Consider the following 15,118-nt stretch of genomic DNA (forward strand, 5'->3'; position numbering starts at 1 on the left):
CAGTTGGGCTGGTCAGAGGGAATCCGTGTCCCAAAACGGTGATGTTTGCAGGAAGGATGATGGCCTACGGCTTCTGAGGCCATGTCATGTCCATACCGCCTGATCAATTCCTGTTTTCTCTCTTTTCTGTGTCCAGCACAATTACCTGAAAACCACAATCGGCCTCCAGCAGGCACATAGAAAGTAGGGATTCAGTGCCAGTGCCTCGAAGGACAAGCCGCCAGCAACTTCTGCCTGCTCTGGTGGAGCTGCTGTCCCCCCTGCGCAGAGTCCCGACCAGTCTGCCCCGAGGCTGGGGCCCAGCCCAGAGAGGACACGATGGCCGGCCTGCCAGGAGGAGCAGCTTCAAAGGACGCCCTTGCTTGTCTTCACAGGGAACTTTTGGTTTTAATTCACTGTCGTATATACAAGGACAAGATAAAATAACGCTGTAGTCTGCACTTTCAGTTTTCATCCGAGAACCGTATTTCTTTTCTGGGAGGATGTCTTCCCTATGTACAGGTGGGCTCAGGACTGAGTCTCCAGCGGGAAAGTGGAAAAGTGGCTCAGCCAGGCTCGGCCTGGCAGGTGTTTGTCCCAGGGGTCAGACTCTGCATGGACGTCCTGGGGGTGAGCGGGGTCTGAGGAGCCCTGGTTCTCACTTCTCAGCTCCCTCCAACCGCAGGTTCTCCCAGAGTATCTTCTCTCTGTTCTGAGCCGGTGAGGGCAGGAGGCCCTCCTAACAGCACCCAGGAGAGGACCGGGTCTGGGTGGAAACAGCTGAAAGGCAGATTTTTATCTCACAGTAGGAAGAGGCTTGGAATGAGCAGTCCGACCAGGAGGTCAGCATGGAGACCCCCATGGGAGGCTGTGGCAAGGAGGCTGCAGAACCTGCCCTGGCTGGAAGGTTGAATGGATGGCATCTGTCCAGTTAAAGACCCTGTGATTCTGTGCTTAGCCCATCAACGAGCACATGGATAGCAGTTTTGCTGAGGAGAGAAAGCAGAAAGGCTTTCCTTTAGGTCTCGGCCCTCTCTCCTGTCCAGCCCCTTTCTCTTTCATGGACTGACTCATAATGGTTCTGAAACAACTTTCAGAGATTCCTATCATGCCAAGTCTTCCCATAGCAGCTTTGAAGTCTCCTGACTTGATTCCCCTCGGTGACACGCGGGGTCCGTCACTGACCAGTACTAATGGTGTGCACACAGCCCTGTTGGTCATTCCTCATGTTTCCTTTGATTGTGGCCAAACAGGCAGGTCTGCCCAGGCTCTGCTCACCTTCCCAGCTATTAGAGGCCTTAGGAACAGAGTTCTGTTTCTTTCCCTTCTTGGCTGCCCTTGCCCTTACCAGGACTTGTTTGGGGTTCCTGCATCTTTGGGGCGTCTCAGGAAACAGGACATACATAGCACATGGGGGTACATCATCTTGTTGGGGCCACAGGAAGTGGCCGTTTGTGGCATTACCAATCCCCCTTCCCTTCATTCCCCATCACTGGTTGGAATCATGTAGCATGTCGGACGTCCCTCCATAAAATTCCTGGACAGCCAGTCCTGGGGTCTGCTGGCAATGGCAGTTGGTAACATTTGTCTCTAGCTCATTTGTCACCACGTAGGCCTCTTTGGTCAATTCTGGCACCAACTGAAACAAGTAATCACAAGTGTGGGCAGAGCCACCGGAATTAGCCAGGAGGGTGCTCGGTAGATCACCCGCCACACAGACTCCACAGGAACAGATGTTTCCAACATGACATGGAGCTAGAGGGCATCTTGTCCACTCAAATGGGCTTGTTCTAGAAAATAGTTTCTGCTGAGCTAACGTGACCATCAAAATCACCCCTGAAGGGACTTCTAATTCCATCCATGTGTCAGGTAAATAACCTGAAAACACTCCTTCTACAAACAGAGATGCTGGTTAAAGTATAACATTCTTTAAATGCAAAGCTAAATTTGCAGGAAAGAAAGGGAACTGCCAAGAGCTGAAAAGCCGCAAACCAGAGTGGTCAGCATGCGAACTGGTGTGGCTGCCAGGGATGGGGAGAGAAGGTGTGTGAGTGCTGCTCTTGAGTGTTACTGTCCACATGCTTGTAAGTCTAGGAAATGAGACTTTGGCCCGTGCCCCATAGGAAGCTGGCAATGGGACCCCCTGCATAAAGCTGGCACCCTGAAGGCTTCATCCTTGAGGAAGAGGTGAATTAGGAAAAGTTCCCCCACTGGCATGGAGAAATATCATAACAAGGGGACTTTCCCCAGGAATTAGGGGGAACAGGTCCTGTGAGAATTTGAAATCATGCACAGGTTTGGGATTCAATTTTACACTGTGTGGTCCAGGAATCACCAGGCTGAGGAATTAGCATAAAAATTAGCCCTAGGCTGAAACACCTAGTAGAATCAAATACAAAAAAATCTGCTGTACATGCCCTTTACCCAGCAATGCAGCTTCTCACAAAGCCTTAGTAAACATGAGCTCCAAAGATTAAACACACATACCCCCACACACACGCACACACATACACGCACACACACACGCACATGCACACGTGAGCATGGGCACAGCCGTGTGCAGAAATAACCTGCCATGATAGCGGCACATTGAAAGCAGGATCAGACCTGTAAGAACTTCAGATAATAAATTATTGAACACAGATTATACAATATTTTTGTTTTAAAGACAAAAGTGGGATTACAAAATATGATAAAGGCTATCAAAATAGATTGCAGATGTTTTAAAAAGCAGAATTTCTAGGAACGAAGAAAAAGTAGGTCTAAAAGTTAAAATGATGGACTAGAAACAGTGAAAAATAGAATTAATGACCCAGGTGTTGGACCTGAAGAAATTGCCTGAAATTGCAATATAGAGGGATGGAGAGAGAGAAAAGTGAAAGATAAGAGACATGGTGTACAGAACGAGAAGATACAGGACACATCTCATCACAAATCCAGAGGAGATAATAGGGAGATCATTCTCTTGGTGATCTCTTCTTGTGGCTTTAAACATCATCCACATGCGGACTCTAAATTTTGTATATCCAGCCTGAACTGTTCTGAAGTCTAATCCTGTACAGCCAACTGCTAACTTATCTCCACTTGAATTATCTATTAAGACATCTACAAATCAATGTGTTTAAAACTCAATGCCTAATTGCCCCCCAAACATGCTCCACCCACAGCCTCCTTTAGCTCAGCCCAATTGCTCAGGCTAAAATTCTTAGTTTTGTACTTCACTCCTCAGTTCTTCTCACACCCACATCAAATCTGTCAAATTCAGTGGACTTTACTTTTGTATTATACTAAAAATCTACTCACCACTTCTACTGCCCCTACCCTGAGCTCTTGCCTGGATATTGCAACAGCTTCCTAACGGTGTCCTTGCTTCCTCCCTTGCTTTCTTAGTCTATTTCCAGAACAGAAGCCTGGTTGATCCTTTTTAAATACAAGTTAGATTACATCACACTTCTCAAACTTTTAAGGGCTCATATTTCTCTCAGAGTGAAACCAAAATCCTTAAACCAGCATACAAGGCCCTATGATCTTGCCTCCTGTAACTTTAATCTTTTTCAGTCTTCGCCTTTCACATTCTGCTCTGTCCACATGGGCCTCCTTACTGGTCTCAAACATGCCAGACATCTCCTGCCTCAGGACCTTTGCACTGGCTGTTCCCACTGTCTGAACCATTCTTCCTCCAGATGTCCACATGGCTAAATCCCTCACTTCAAGTCATTGCTTAAATGGCAGATGCTGTCATGCCTTGACTGTAGTCCCTTGCACTTGCCATTCCTGCTTATGGCTTCCTCCTGAAAGCACCTGCAACTTTCTATATAAAGGCTTTTCAACCATAGGTGCTTGCTTATCTGCTGCAAAGTGGGCCCAAACGCCAAGGAGTTAACACTTTCAAGAGCAATGCTCAACCGATGAGTCAGTGGATGAGGACCCCAACCTGCTCTCCCTTAAGTGGGACAACTCTGAGTCACATTCTGCACTATTTCCTGGGACTTCCCAGCATGAATGCAAATTCACATATACATAAATGGAACCAAGGTGGGGGAAAAAGAGTTGCTATATTAAGTTAGTGGGACTGTCAGTGAAATAACATAAAAATTTAAAAGATATTTTAATAACGCTATATAATTTTTATAATTAATGTAAGTATAATGGAAAGAGTAAGTTTAAACCAATATGGCACCCAAGGTTTCTTTCTAAAGTTCTGAGATTCAAGGTAGGACAAAAAGCTCTGGATAGTTCTCCCTGTCTTCCATGATCTTTAATCTGAAGGGCTCAGATACCTCTGTTGCTATTTCCTCTGGTGTTGTACAGAGGTTCCAATCCACTTGCCCTACCACTGAGGCCCAGGGAGTCTCACTCTGAACTTGACTGTTGATCAGCAGGTGGCACTTTTCTGAGGCGATACGGAACAGAACAGAGCACAGGTGTTGGGCCAAATCATCCAAGTCTAAATCAGGACTCCCTATCATACTGGCATGTGACCTTGGGCAAGTCGTCCAATTTCCCTGCCTTCCTTTTCTCATGTGTAAATTAATTAATCCTGGGTCCCTGTGAAATGAAGGAATTAATGTATATCTAGTGCACAGCAGGGCCTCAACCAACTGAAAGTGCCATGACAGTAATAATAATTATTATGATAATAACAATATCAATGTGCCCAACATTACATCTGATAGATGGTGAAGAAACACACATAACGCACACACCAACCAAAGTGGATTTTGGATTTGAAAAGGCAGCATTCAGACTGGCATTATCTCTCTCCAATTAATCCTGACTGTGATGGCTTTTAAAAACCAATCCAAAAGTTGACAGTAGAAGTATCTGCTAAAAATATACCCAGTGCCATCCTGGGCAGTGTGACTAGAGGTCCAGTGTCGCGGGTCAAGGAAGTGGTAGACCCACTGCACACCACGTCTTCGGGGCTGCACTTGGAACTTCCTGCTGGAGGCCGGAGGCAGTGTTTTAAGTGCACAGACTCCCCAGGGGAGTGTGACTGGCATCGCAAGAGGCTCTGAAACACTCTGTCAGGCGTGGAATAATGACAGAAACTAGGGACATTCAATCTGCAACGTGAGGTCCAAAGGGGAAGATTTTCTGTTATTTTGGGAGGAAAATAAACGGGACAAGTTTTCTGCCCTGGAATGGTGCAAACTGGGCTCCCAGTCCCTGGAGGAAGCAAGTGGTATCCAGGCTGCCCCCGTCAAGTTCCACGTGAGAGACACCCTCAAACCAGGAAGGAAGGTCTTGTGGCCTCTAGGTTCCTTCTAAATCTAAATGCCTTGATTCTATAAAAGTAGTGGTGGAAAAAAAAAGAAAAAGTAGTGGTGGAAAAGTTATTTAACATATCCGTTGAAAATTATGTCACGTACATAGATATTCACACATTCCGGAGATGCCCAAAAAAATGTATACACATGACTTGTATTCATCTTTTGTTATCGGTATATATTAAGTATTACAATTTTAATAGTTTTTTCTTTTCTTAAAATGTATATACATTTTTTGGCACCCTCTGTATAAGTGAATAAGAAAGATTAAAAAGTCAAAAGTAGTTGTTACTGAGTGAAACAAAGTGATTTTTTTCCCCTTTAAAAATGTTTATTTATTTTCTTTCTCTATCAAATATCAATTGCTTTTATTAACGAAAATAACATATAATTTAGAAAGAATATTTTTTATTAAGAAAACCTATCTATGGGCAGACGAAAGACATTTCTACCAGCTCAGCTTTCCAACAATAAAGATAGAGGCACCCCATTTGCAGAAATGTACCAGCAAAGGCTGGAAGGAAAAAAAGGGAGTCTTGCATGGAGGGAAGGGGCTCACTTCAAGGGCTGGCCATGATTGTGATTCAATAACTAAATGGCTTATAAGAAACTGATTTCTGAACCCAGGTGGGATTCTCCTGCTATGAGTCCCTTAAAAGAGAATCTGCTCTGTCCAGAAAAAGGCGTAAAAAGCATCAGGAGTTGAGTGTGTGTGGAGTAGACAAGTGTTGTTCTTACATTTGGGAATGATGGCAAGGGTAGAGACGGCAGCGATGGAAGGAACCCCCTTTGCTATAGGCCTTCTCGTGCAGAAGGTGAGAGGGCCTGAAAGCAGGATCTGGAAGGCTCCCAACAAGGCTGAGAGCATAGAAAATGTGGCCAATGCATGTGTCTGGGTATATGAAAAAGGAACACCGGACATGAGAACACCATTCAAATCCAGGTGCCACCACTGGAGTTTGTGACCTTGGGTGCCCTTACTTTTCTGAGGCTCAATGTCTGCATCTGTAGAATGGAGGTAGCAGCTGTTACTGCCCACCTCATACAGGGATCATGGAAGATAATGTGTATGAAGACTCTGTAAAGTCTAAAGCCTTCTGTAAATATCTGTTATTATTCCTGTTCCCCCAGAATGGCAGAAAATCATATTAGGTAAGAATCTCTTGTGTTTGGGTTAGAGCCACAGAAAAGAATTTGAGAGTGTTGACACCTAGTAAAGTGTTAAAAAGTGCCAGAGCTGCTGGTCCGGCATGTGAGGAGACAAGAAGACCGCCGTCTATGAACGGGGAAGAGGGCTCTCACCAGACACTCACTCTGCTGGCGCCTGGATCTTGTACCTCCAGAACTACGTATAAGAAGTGAATGTTTGCTGTTTAAGCCACACACACACACACAAAAAAAGTCCCAGAGCTTCAGAAGAACATGGTAGTGGTGGTGGCGGCAGCACTGGTGTCCAAATCCGAGAAAGATTTTGTACCTGAAACATGAGTTTACTCAAGCCTGACGTGAAACAGGATCTACTAAATCACCAGTGGATGGCTGGATGTTAGTGAGAGGGACATCTGATGGTACTTAGTGTTCCCATTTCTTTAAATCTTTTCATCTAAATTTGTTACCTTCTGCTTGAATATGCTAATATTAGTAAAGATGTTGTATAATTAGCTTCTGTTCTAGAGCTCATGGTCTCCTGCCAATATCACTCTCTTGAAAAGCTTCAGAAGCAGAGGATGGATTAAGAGACCTTCCCTTGGTCAGCAATCCTGCAATCCTGGGGGCCTGTGATTTTAGGTCAAGTCCCCCTGCCCCGACCCCCCAACCACACACACATACTAAGGCAAACCACGAATCCAAGGGCAAAGAGGATAAAGATTATTACCTCAAACCTTATAAGATCAGATTCTAAATAAACTGAAAAAGAAAAACCACGTGTTATGTACATACAAAGAAAAAAAGTCAATAAAGAAAAAGGAGGCGCAGTTTTGAATTCTGACACAGCTGTTCCTATCCCTGGCTGAATATTATAATCATCTGGGGTGCTTTTAGAAAATTCTGATGCCTAGGACACATCCTAAACCAATTAAATCAGAGCCTCTGGGACGTGGGGTATCAGTATTTTCTAAAAGCTCCCCAAGTGATTCTAATGTATAGACTGAGTTGATACCCCCCTGGCAGAAGGAAACATGGACATTTATTTGTTTTTCACCTTTGGTATGCTTTTGTGTACCTGCTTAATATGGTGATAAATCATTGATTAATCGTATTTAGCAACTATTTAATATCACACACTCTTGGAAAAAAGCACAGAAGCTTCTCTACTGATTAATTTTCACAAACTTCCATGGTTTCTGATTATAAATATCTGAATATTCAAAGGTAATATTTGTGCACTTGTTATGTTTGACAGGCTCTGCAGTCAGGATTGGGAGACACTGTGACAGGTGCTCAATAAACATTTAAATAAATGAGAGTGGTGAATGGATGGGTGGGAGGGTGGGTGGAGTTAGACCAGGGAGGGATTTTCAACGTTGGCATTATTGACATTTTAAGTCAGATAATTCTTTGTTGTAGGGGACTGTCCTGTGTATTGTAGGATGTTTAGCAGCATCTTTGGCCTTTATCCCCTGGATGCCAGAAGCATCACCCAGTTGTGACAGCTAAAAAATGTTTCCAGACATTTCCAAATGTTCCCTACAAGCAAAATTGCCCACTAAGAACCACAGTGGTAGATTAATGAATGGGAAGATTAATGGATTCATGGATGGATGGATGGATGGATGGATGTTTGGATAGAAGGATGGATGGAGGACAGATGATTAGATAGAAGGTTAGATAAATGGTTGAGTGGATGGGTAATTGCTGAATGGAGGGGTAAATGGGTGCTGAGTGGGTGGGTGAATGAAAGAAGTTTGGGTGGTTGGATGGGGTAGATTAATGTATAAGTAGATGGATGGGTGGATGGAAAGATTGATGAATGGCTAAGTGAATGGGTCAATGGGCAAATTGATAGGTGGGTGGAAAGATGGATGGGTGAATGATCAGGCTCATAAACCTAACTGAATGTCTTTGTTCCTAAGGTTTTTACTCGGAGGACATTCTTTGCTCTTTGTCCATACAATAGCATAGCACAGAGAGTTTGACACACAAAGTAGTTGGAAGGCTAGAGAAAGGCTGAATTTGAAATTTCAGACATTGACAGTATTCTCCAAGGTAAAACTGAATTCTAAAGTCTGACCCAGAATTGGTAAATATAACTGACATAAAATACAACTGATGACGGCTAAAACTGTACATGGTAAACTGTTACTGACTAAAAAGTGACAAAAGAATCAAATCTTCATTACAATATCAAGACAGAAAAATGTAACCCAAGAAAATTTGCTTTAATAGAAATGAAGGGCAAAATAAAACATCGACAAAAGCTATAATCAGGTACATTTAGTACAAAAAATTTTCAAAGATTCAAATATTTTCTAAATAAAATGTACTAGTAAAAATAATCTCAATAATTTTAAAATATTTTTATTTTTTCAAATTATGTTTCAAACACATTTGAAATTAAAAAAATGAATAACTGTAGTGGTAATATGTAGAAAACTTATGGATTAAACAGGTTTAATGGAGTCTATGCAAGAAAAGATTTCCTTTTTTTTAAAAAAAAGATTTTATTGGGTAAGGGGAACAGGACTTTATTGGGGAACAGTGTGCAGATCCAGGCACTCTTTCCAAGTCAAGTTTTTGTCCTTTCAGTCTTAGTTGTGGAGGGTGAGCTCAGCTCCAGTTGCTGTTTTCTAGTTGCAGGGGGCCCAGCCCACCATCCCTTGCGGGAGTCGAACCAGCAACCTTGTGGTTGAGAGGATGCACTCCAACCAACGGAGCCATCCAGGAGCTCAGCGGCAGCTCACCTCAAGTTGCCATGTTCAATCTTAGTTGCAGAGCCATCCAGGAGCTCAGCGGCAGCTCACCTCAAGTTGCCATGTTCAATCTTAGTTGCAGGGGGCGGAGGCCACCATCCCTTGCGGGACTCAAGGAATTGAACTGGCAACCTTGCGGCCCATGTGGGAATTGAACCGGCGGCCTTCGGAGTTAGGAGCATGGAGCTCTAAACACCTGAGCCACCGGGCCAGCCCCAAGAAAATATTTTCTCAATTGAATTTACAATTGTTGGTATAACTCTGATTAAAATATTTGTATTTTCAGAGTTAAAACATCTGCTTGGTTAAAAAATAATAATAGGGATCAAAAGTTTTTCTAGGTGGAATCCAGCTATTGTCTAGATATGTTGGGCTTGATGTTCAGAAACAGCCAGCTGGGAGATGTTTTTTTTCCCAGCTGCTTAGGCTTTTCTTTTCTGTCCTTTTCTTTCTTTCTTTCTTCCCTTCCTTTCTTCCCTTCCCTTCCCTTCCCTTCCCTTCCCTTCCCTTCCCTTCCCTCCTTCTTTCTTTTTTTAATTAAAATATAGCTCATAAAGATTTATAGAAGAAAGGTATCCAGTGTGGTGTGCCCACAGTGTAGGGAAAAATTGTAAAAGACTTTGAAATGCACCAAAAGATGACTGAGTGTATTCAACGGACAAGGTGGTTGGTATCTAGCTGACCCTTCCTGGTAATGGCATTTTAAAGGCATTCTGACCTTTCATTGTCTTTGAGCTATTTTACTGCTCTGTAGATTGTAGATAATGATAGAAATGCAAATTACTTGTCCATAGACATGCAAATTATGTTCCCCCTTCTAACCCCTTCCAGGAAAAAGCTAGTTTTATACCTATTTGTAAATTAATTTCAGCATTACTGATCTATATCAGTGTAATACTTGAAATTCTCATTTTAACTGCTTGTAACATCTTACCAAAGCCCAATGCCCTCATTGAGTTAACTAAAATCTTTGACACAGGTTCATTTTATCTGTATGACAGTCATGATTATAATTTCTTTGAACGCTTCTCCATTTACAACAGATAAATGATCTTCTTGGAGAAAGAATCAATTGGCTCATGTTTTCATGTTGTTGTTTTTTTTAAGATTTTATTGGAGTGGGGGAACAGAACTATTGAGGAACAGTATGTACTTCCAGGCCTTTTTTCCAAGTCAAGTTGTTGTCCTTTCAATCTTAGTTGTGGAGGGCGCAGCTCAGCTCCAGGTCCAGTTGCCATTGCTAGTTGCAGGGGGCACAGCCCACTATCCCTTGTGGGACTAAAGGAGTTGAACCTGCAACCTTGTGGTTGAGAGGACACGCTCCAACCAACTGAGCCATCTGGGAGGCAGCTCAGCTCAAGGTGCAGTGTTCAATATTAGTTACAGGGGGCGGAGCCCACCATCCCTTGCGGGACTCGAGGGATTGAACTGGCAGCTTTGTGGTTGAGAGCCCACTGGCCTATGTGGGAATCGAACCAGCAGCCTTTGGAGGTAGGAGCAAGGAGCTCCAACCGCCTGAGCCACCGGGCCGGCCCTTTCATGTTTTTTGGAGGACAATTAGGCAGTTATCCCCAGAGCCTAAAAAAATGCATATACTGGTATATACTTATACATTAATACATACTTGTTGGATAAAAATTTGGCAATACCTTTAAAATGTAATTGTGTATACCAGAGGCATACCATAAACACATTTTGTTCAAATGCAAATTTTAATTACTATCATTTTGTTTTAAAATTATTATTACAGGCATACCTAGTTTTATTGCACTTTGCTTTATTACGCTTCACAGATATTGCATTTTTATAAATTGAAGGTTTGTGGCCACACTGCATCAAGTCTGTCAGCATCAATTTTTCAATAGCATTTTCTCACTTCGTGTCCCTGTGTTACATTTTGGTAATTCTTGCAATATTTCAAACTTTTTCATTACTAATATATTTGTTATAGTGATCTGTGATCAGTGATCTGCGATGTCACTCTTGCAATTGTTTTTGGGCAGCATGAACCGTGCTTTTATAAGACAGTGAACTTAGCTGATACATGTTGTGTGTGTCTGACTGTTCCTTGGACCAGCTGTTTCCCTACGTCTTCTGTCCTAGAGCTTCTCTATTCCCTGAGACACAATAATATTGAAATTAGGCCAATAAACAACTCTACAATGGCCTCTAAGTGTTCAAGGGAAGAGGCACATGTGTCTCACTTTAAATCAAAAGCTAGAAATGATTAAGCTTCGTGAAGAATGCATGTTGAAAGCCAAGACAGTCGGAATGCTAGGCCTCTTGTACCAATTAGCCAAGTTGTGAATGCAAAGGAAAAGTTCTTGAATGGAACTAAAAGTGCGATTCCAGTAAACACACAAATGATAAGAAAATGAAACAGCCTTTTTGCTGATGTGGAGATAGTTTTAGTGGTCAGATAGAAGATCAAACTAGCCACAACATTCCCTTAAGCCAACGCCTAATCCAGAGCAAGGCCCTAATTCTCTTCAGTTCTATGAAGCCTAAGAGAGGTGAGAAAGCTGCAGAAGAAAAGTCTGAAGCTACCAGAGGTTAGTTCATGAGGTTTAAGGAGAGAAACCACCTCCGTAACATAAAAGTGTGAGGTGAATCAGCAATCCTTGGCCGTCCTAATCGTGTCTCTTTTATCTTTTGATTGTACATTTCCCTTGTGGGCTACCCATTTATTTTGCTGTATTCTATCCACCAATTCTATAGCTTGCTGCATTTCTTTCATTAGGATAATTGTGCCTACTTTGCTTCTGAGAGTTAAGTGCTGTCGCCTGACTTCTATTATTTTGGACCCCATGCGGAAGCCTGGTTAGCCTTAGCCTACAAAGACCAACCACCACTAAGCTTTCCCTTGATGCTGCTAGTGCCTCTCTCACAAGCACATCCTCGACTACTTTGATATGTGGAGTGTCCTCTGGGTTCTCCCACGGAACAGAGTCCATGTAGAGAGGGCCTGAGAGAACGGTCAATGGATTAAATACAAGTGGATTTAACACAAGATGGAAGTGTACTCCATGTGATAAGGGGAGAACAGGCACAAACCCCACAGTCCCAAAGGCAAAGTCTCCTGACGGAAACAGGAAACTTCCAGGGCTTTCCCTGTGGGCTGAGCTGACCACAGGGCAGCATCAGGACAATTTTAGGTTGTCATTAAGTGGCTGGTAGGAGTATCCGAGGGTCATAACCAGTCTCGGACTAAGACTGCATTGGATGAATCAGAATTTTTTTGATGATTCTTATGCTTATACTTTTATGAGGTTAATCTATCAATTGTCTTAGGTTCAACTACTTGAGAAGGAAGGCAATACTGAAAATGGAATCACAATTGCCACTTGAAGTTGATGAACTGAAAGAAAGTAACTCAGAGAGACCCTGTGGTTTGTTTACTTGGACCATCCACCCCTGAGCACATCGGCGTCTAGCTCAGAGCCTCTTCACATCATGCGGTCTCTTCATGCCCAGGAAGCTGTTCTAGGACGCGTCTCCAGAGCCAGAATGGCCATGCATTGTCCAATTCTGTTCTTGGCGCTCCACCTCCTGGACCAGCTGCCAGACAGTTCCAAGGACGCCTGCCTGATACCACTGCCCGCAGGCTAGACCTCTCTCCTTCTAGTGGATTCTGTGGGGCTCCATCACACCCCCTCCCCAGAACCGATGCACCCACCCTCAGCTGCCGGAAATATTAGCTTATGAATTTATGGATGCACCTTTCACTAGAAACCGCCCTCAGCTACAGGGAATTGCCTGTCCAGGCTATGCCCCTTCCAAGGGCCAGCCCAGAGCTGGCTGACGTGGAAATATAAAAGCCCGCTCTCCATCTCACAATTTGAATCAACTCTGAGGGGCTACCCCAGCTCCAGATCTGCTTGTGGGATTATCAGAGGCCTCATCTGCAACCTCAGGGGTGTCGCTTCTTCCTCTGCCCAGTTCTGCCTTCCCCACCCACTTACAGCTGTGTCTACTGAGCATGTTCTCTAACGTTTGTTGAACAAACTCTCTGCAGCTCACAGTGTGTTTCAAGGGAAGCCAATTGAAGACATCCTACTGGAAGTCAGGCCTGTGCTTGCTGTAGCACCACAGAAAACAAGCAAACCCATCGACCCACCAGGAGGTGGGGGGTTGTGTTCAGCCAGGACTGGTCCGTCACTAATAGGGTCATTTTGGGAATGTTCCTTGACCTCTTGGGTTCTCAATTTTAGAACATGAGCAAAAAAGACAGGCTGTCTCTGTTAGTCACAAAGGTTGTAGAAAGTGCAATCCTACCATATATAAATATACATAATATCGGCCAATATAGTATAGACATATATGCATACACATACTATATTCATATATATACATGTTTAATATAAATATATACAAGAAAGCTGTAAGCCATGTTTTTCATCGTCAAAAAAGGGAGTTTAAAATACGGAAAGGGAGAAAATTGGAAGAACTCTGTGGTACTTGATTAAAATTAGAGGATTCAGTGTGAACTACTCATGAGTGTCAATGTATAGATATGTATATTTAGATATATAATATATACAAATATTACATGTAGACATGGATATAAATGATATAGATGTGAATGTGTATGTGTGTGTATAGGGGACACACACACACACACACACACACACACTCACACATTCCCTAGCTCTGTGCACTGGGAGGGCCTTGGAGCAGTAACACCCCAACAGCAATGCACCCAGATCTAGTACCAAGTACCAAGATCTTGGCTTTTAAATACCGTCTTCCACCAAAACAATCAAAACTCCTTGGCTGTGACAAGAAAAATTATAAGGTGAGCTTGAAATAATTTATGTCAGAAAGCAAGGAAGTGCTCAAGGAATGATATAGTTCTTCTCAAAAGGACATAGAAGACAGTTGAAGAGGATTTCACTTGTTAAATCTGATAATTTGAGATTAAGAAAAAAAATGATCTCTTCAATTTGATCTATAAATTTAACACATTATCAAAATCCAGCAGACTTTTTTTTGCAAAAATCGACAAGCTGATCCTAAAATTTGTATGGAAATACAAAGGACCCAGAATAGCCAAAATGATTTTTAAAAAGAACAAAGTTGGAGGACTCACACTTCTCAACTTAAAAGGTACTATAAGGGGGGTGACTGGTTAGCTCAGTTGGTTAGTGTGTGGTACTGGTAGCACCGAGGTTGCCAGTCCGATCCCCGCATAGGCCATTGTGAGCCACTGCGAGCTGCACCCTCCTTAAAAAATAAAATAAAAAATGTTACTATAAGGGAAGAGGAGAGGGGGGTTGGGGGAACTGGGTGAAAAAAAAAGTTGCTCAAGGGAGAGATCGGGAAAAGTTTCTGTAAAGGGCGAGATAGCCAGTATGTTAGGCTTTGTGGACTGCACAGCATCTGTCACAACTATCCAATTCTGTTTTTAGTATATTCACACTGTTGTGCAATCGTCACCACAATCCAATTTTAGAACATTTTGTCACTTCCTAAAAAAGCCTTGTACCTATTAGCAGTCACTCCCTATTTTCCCACTCCACGTCTCCCAGCCATGGGCAACCACTATTCTACTTTCTATAGTCTCTATAGATTTGCCTGTTCTGGACATCGCAACTAAATGGAATCACACAATATGTGGTTTTTTGTGACTGGCTTCTTTCACTTAGCATAATATTTTCAAGGTTAATTTTTGTTGTAGCATGTATCAGTATTTCATTCCTTTCTGTAGCTGAGTAATATTCCATTGTATGAATATACCATAATTTTTTAGCCATTCATCAGTTGATGGACATTTGGATTGTTTCCATTTTTTGGCTATTATGAACAAAGTACAGTTTTTATGTAGACACATTTTCATTTCTCTTGGGTATATACATAGGAACGGAATTCTGGGTCAAATAGTAGCTCTATTAGGTTTAATCCTTTGAGTAGCTGCCAGCCTGTTTTCCAAAGTAGCTGTCCCATTTTATCTTCCCTGAG

At 42.8% G+C, this 15,118-nt stretch overlaps 1 protein-coding gene and 1 long non-coding RNA gene across 4 annotated transcripts in view; one reads left to right on the forward strand and one right to left on the reverse strand.

Moving 5' to 3' along the window:
* Window positions 1-453, forward strand: part of KIF9 (kinesin family member 9) — a 39,451-nt gene extending 38,998 nt beyond the window's left edge. For all 3 annotated transcript variants that reach the window (XM_074312464.1, XM_074312462.1, XM_074312465.1), the window contains one exon: window positions 137-453. In XM_074312464.1, coding sequence (XP_074168565.1) covers window positions 137-187 — 51 coding nt within the window. In that variant the 3' untranslated portion in view covers window positions 188-453. The remainder of the gene's footprint in view (window positions 1-136) is intronic.
* LOC141567162 (uncharacterized) overlaps window positions 1-15,118 on the reverse strand; it is a 31,437-nt gene that overhangs the window by 3,956 nt on the left and 12,363 nt on the right. The gene's annotated exons all lie outside the window — the stretch shown is intronic.

The sequence above is a fragment of the Rhinolophus sinicus genome, linkage group LG10 (genome assembly GCF_036562045.2).
Source record: "Rhinolophus sinicus isolate RSC01 linkage group LG10, ASM3656204v1, whole genome shotgun sequence".
NCBI classification, from domain to species: Eukaryota; Metazoa; Chordata; class Mammalia; order Chiroptera; family Rhinolophidae; genus Rhinolophus; species Rhinolophus sinicus.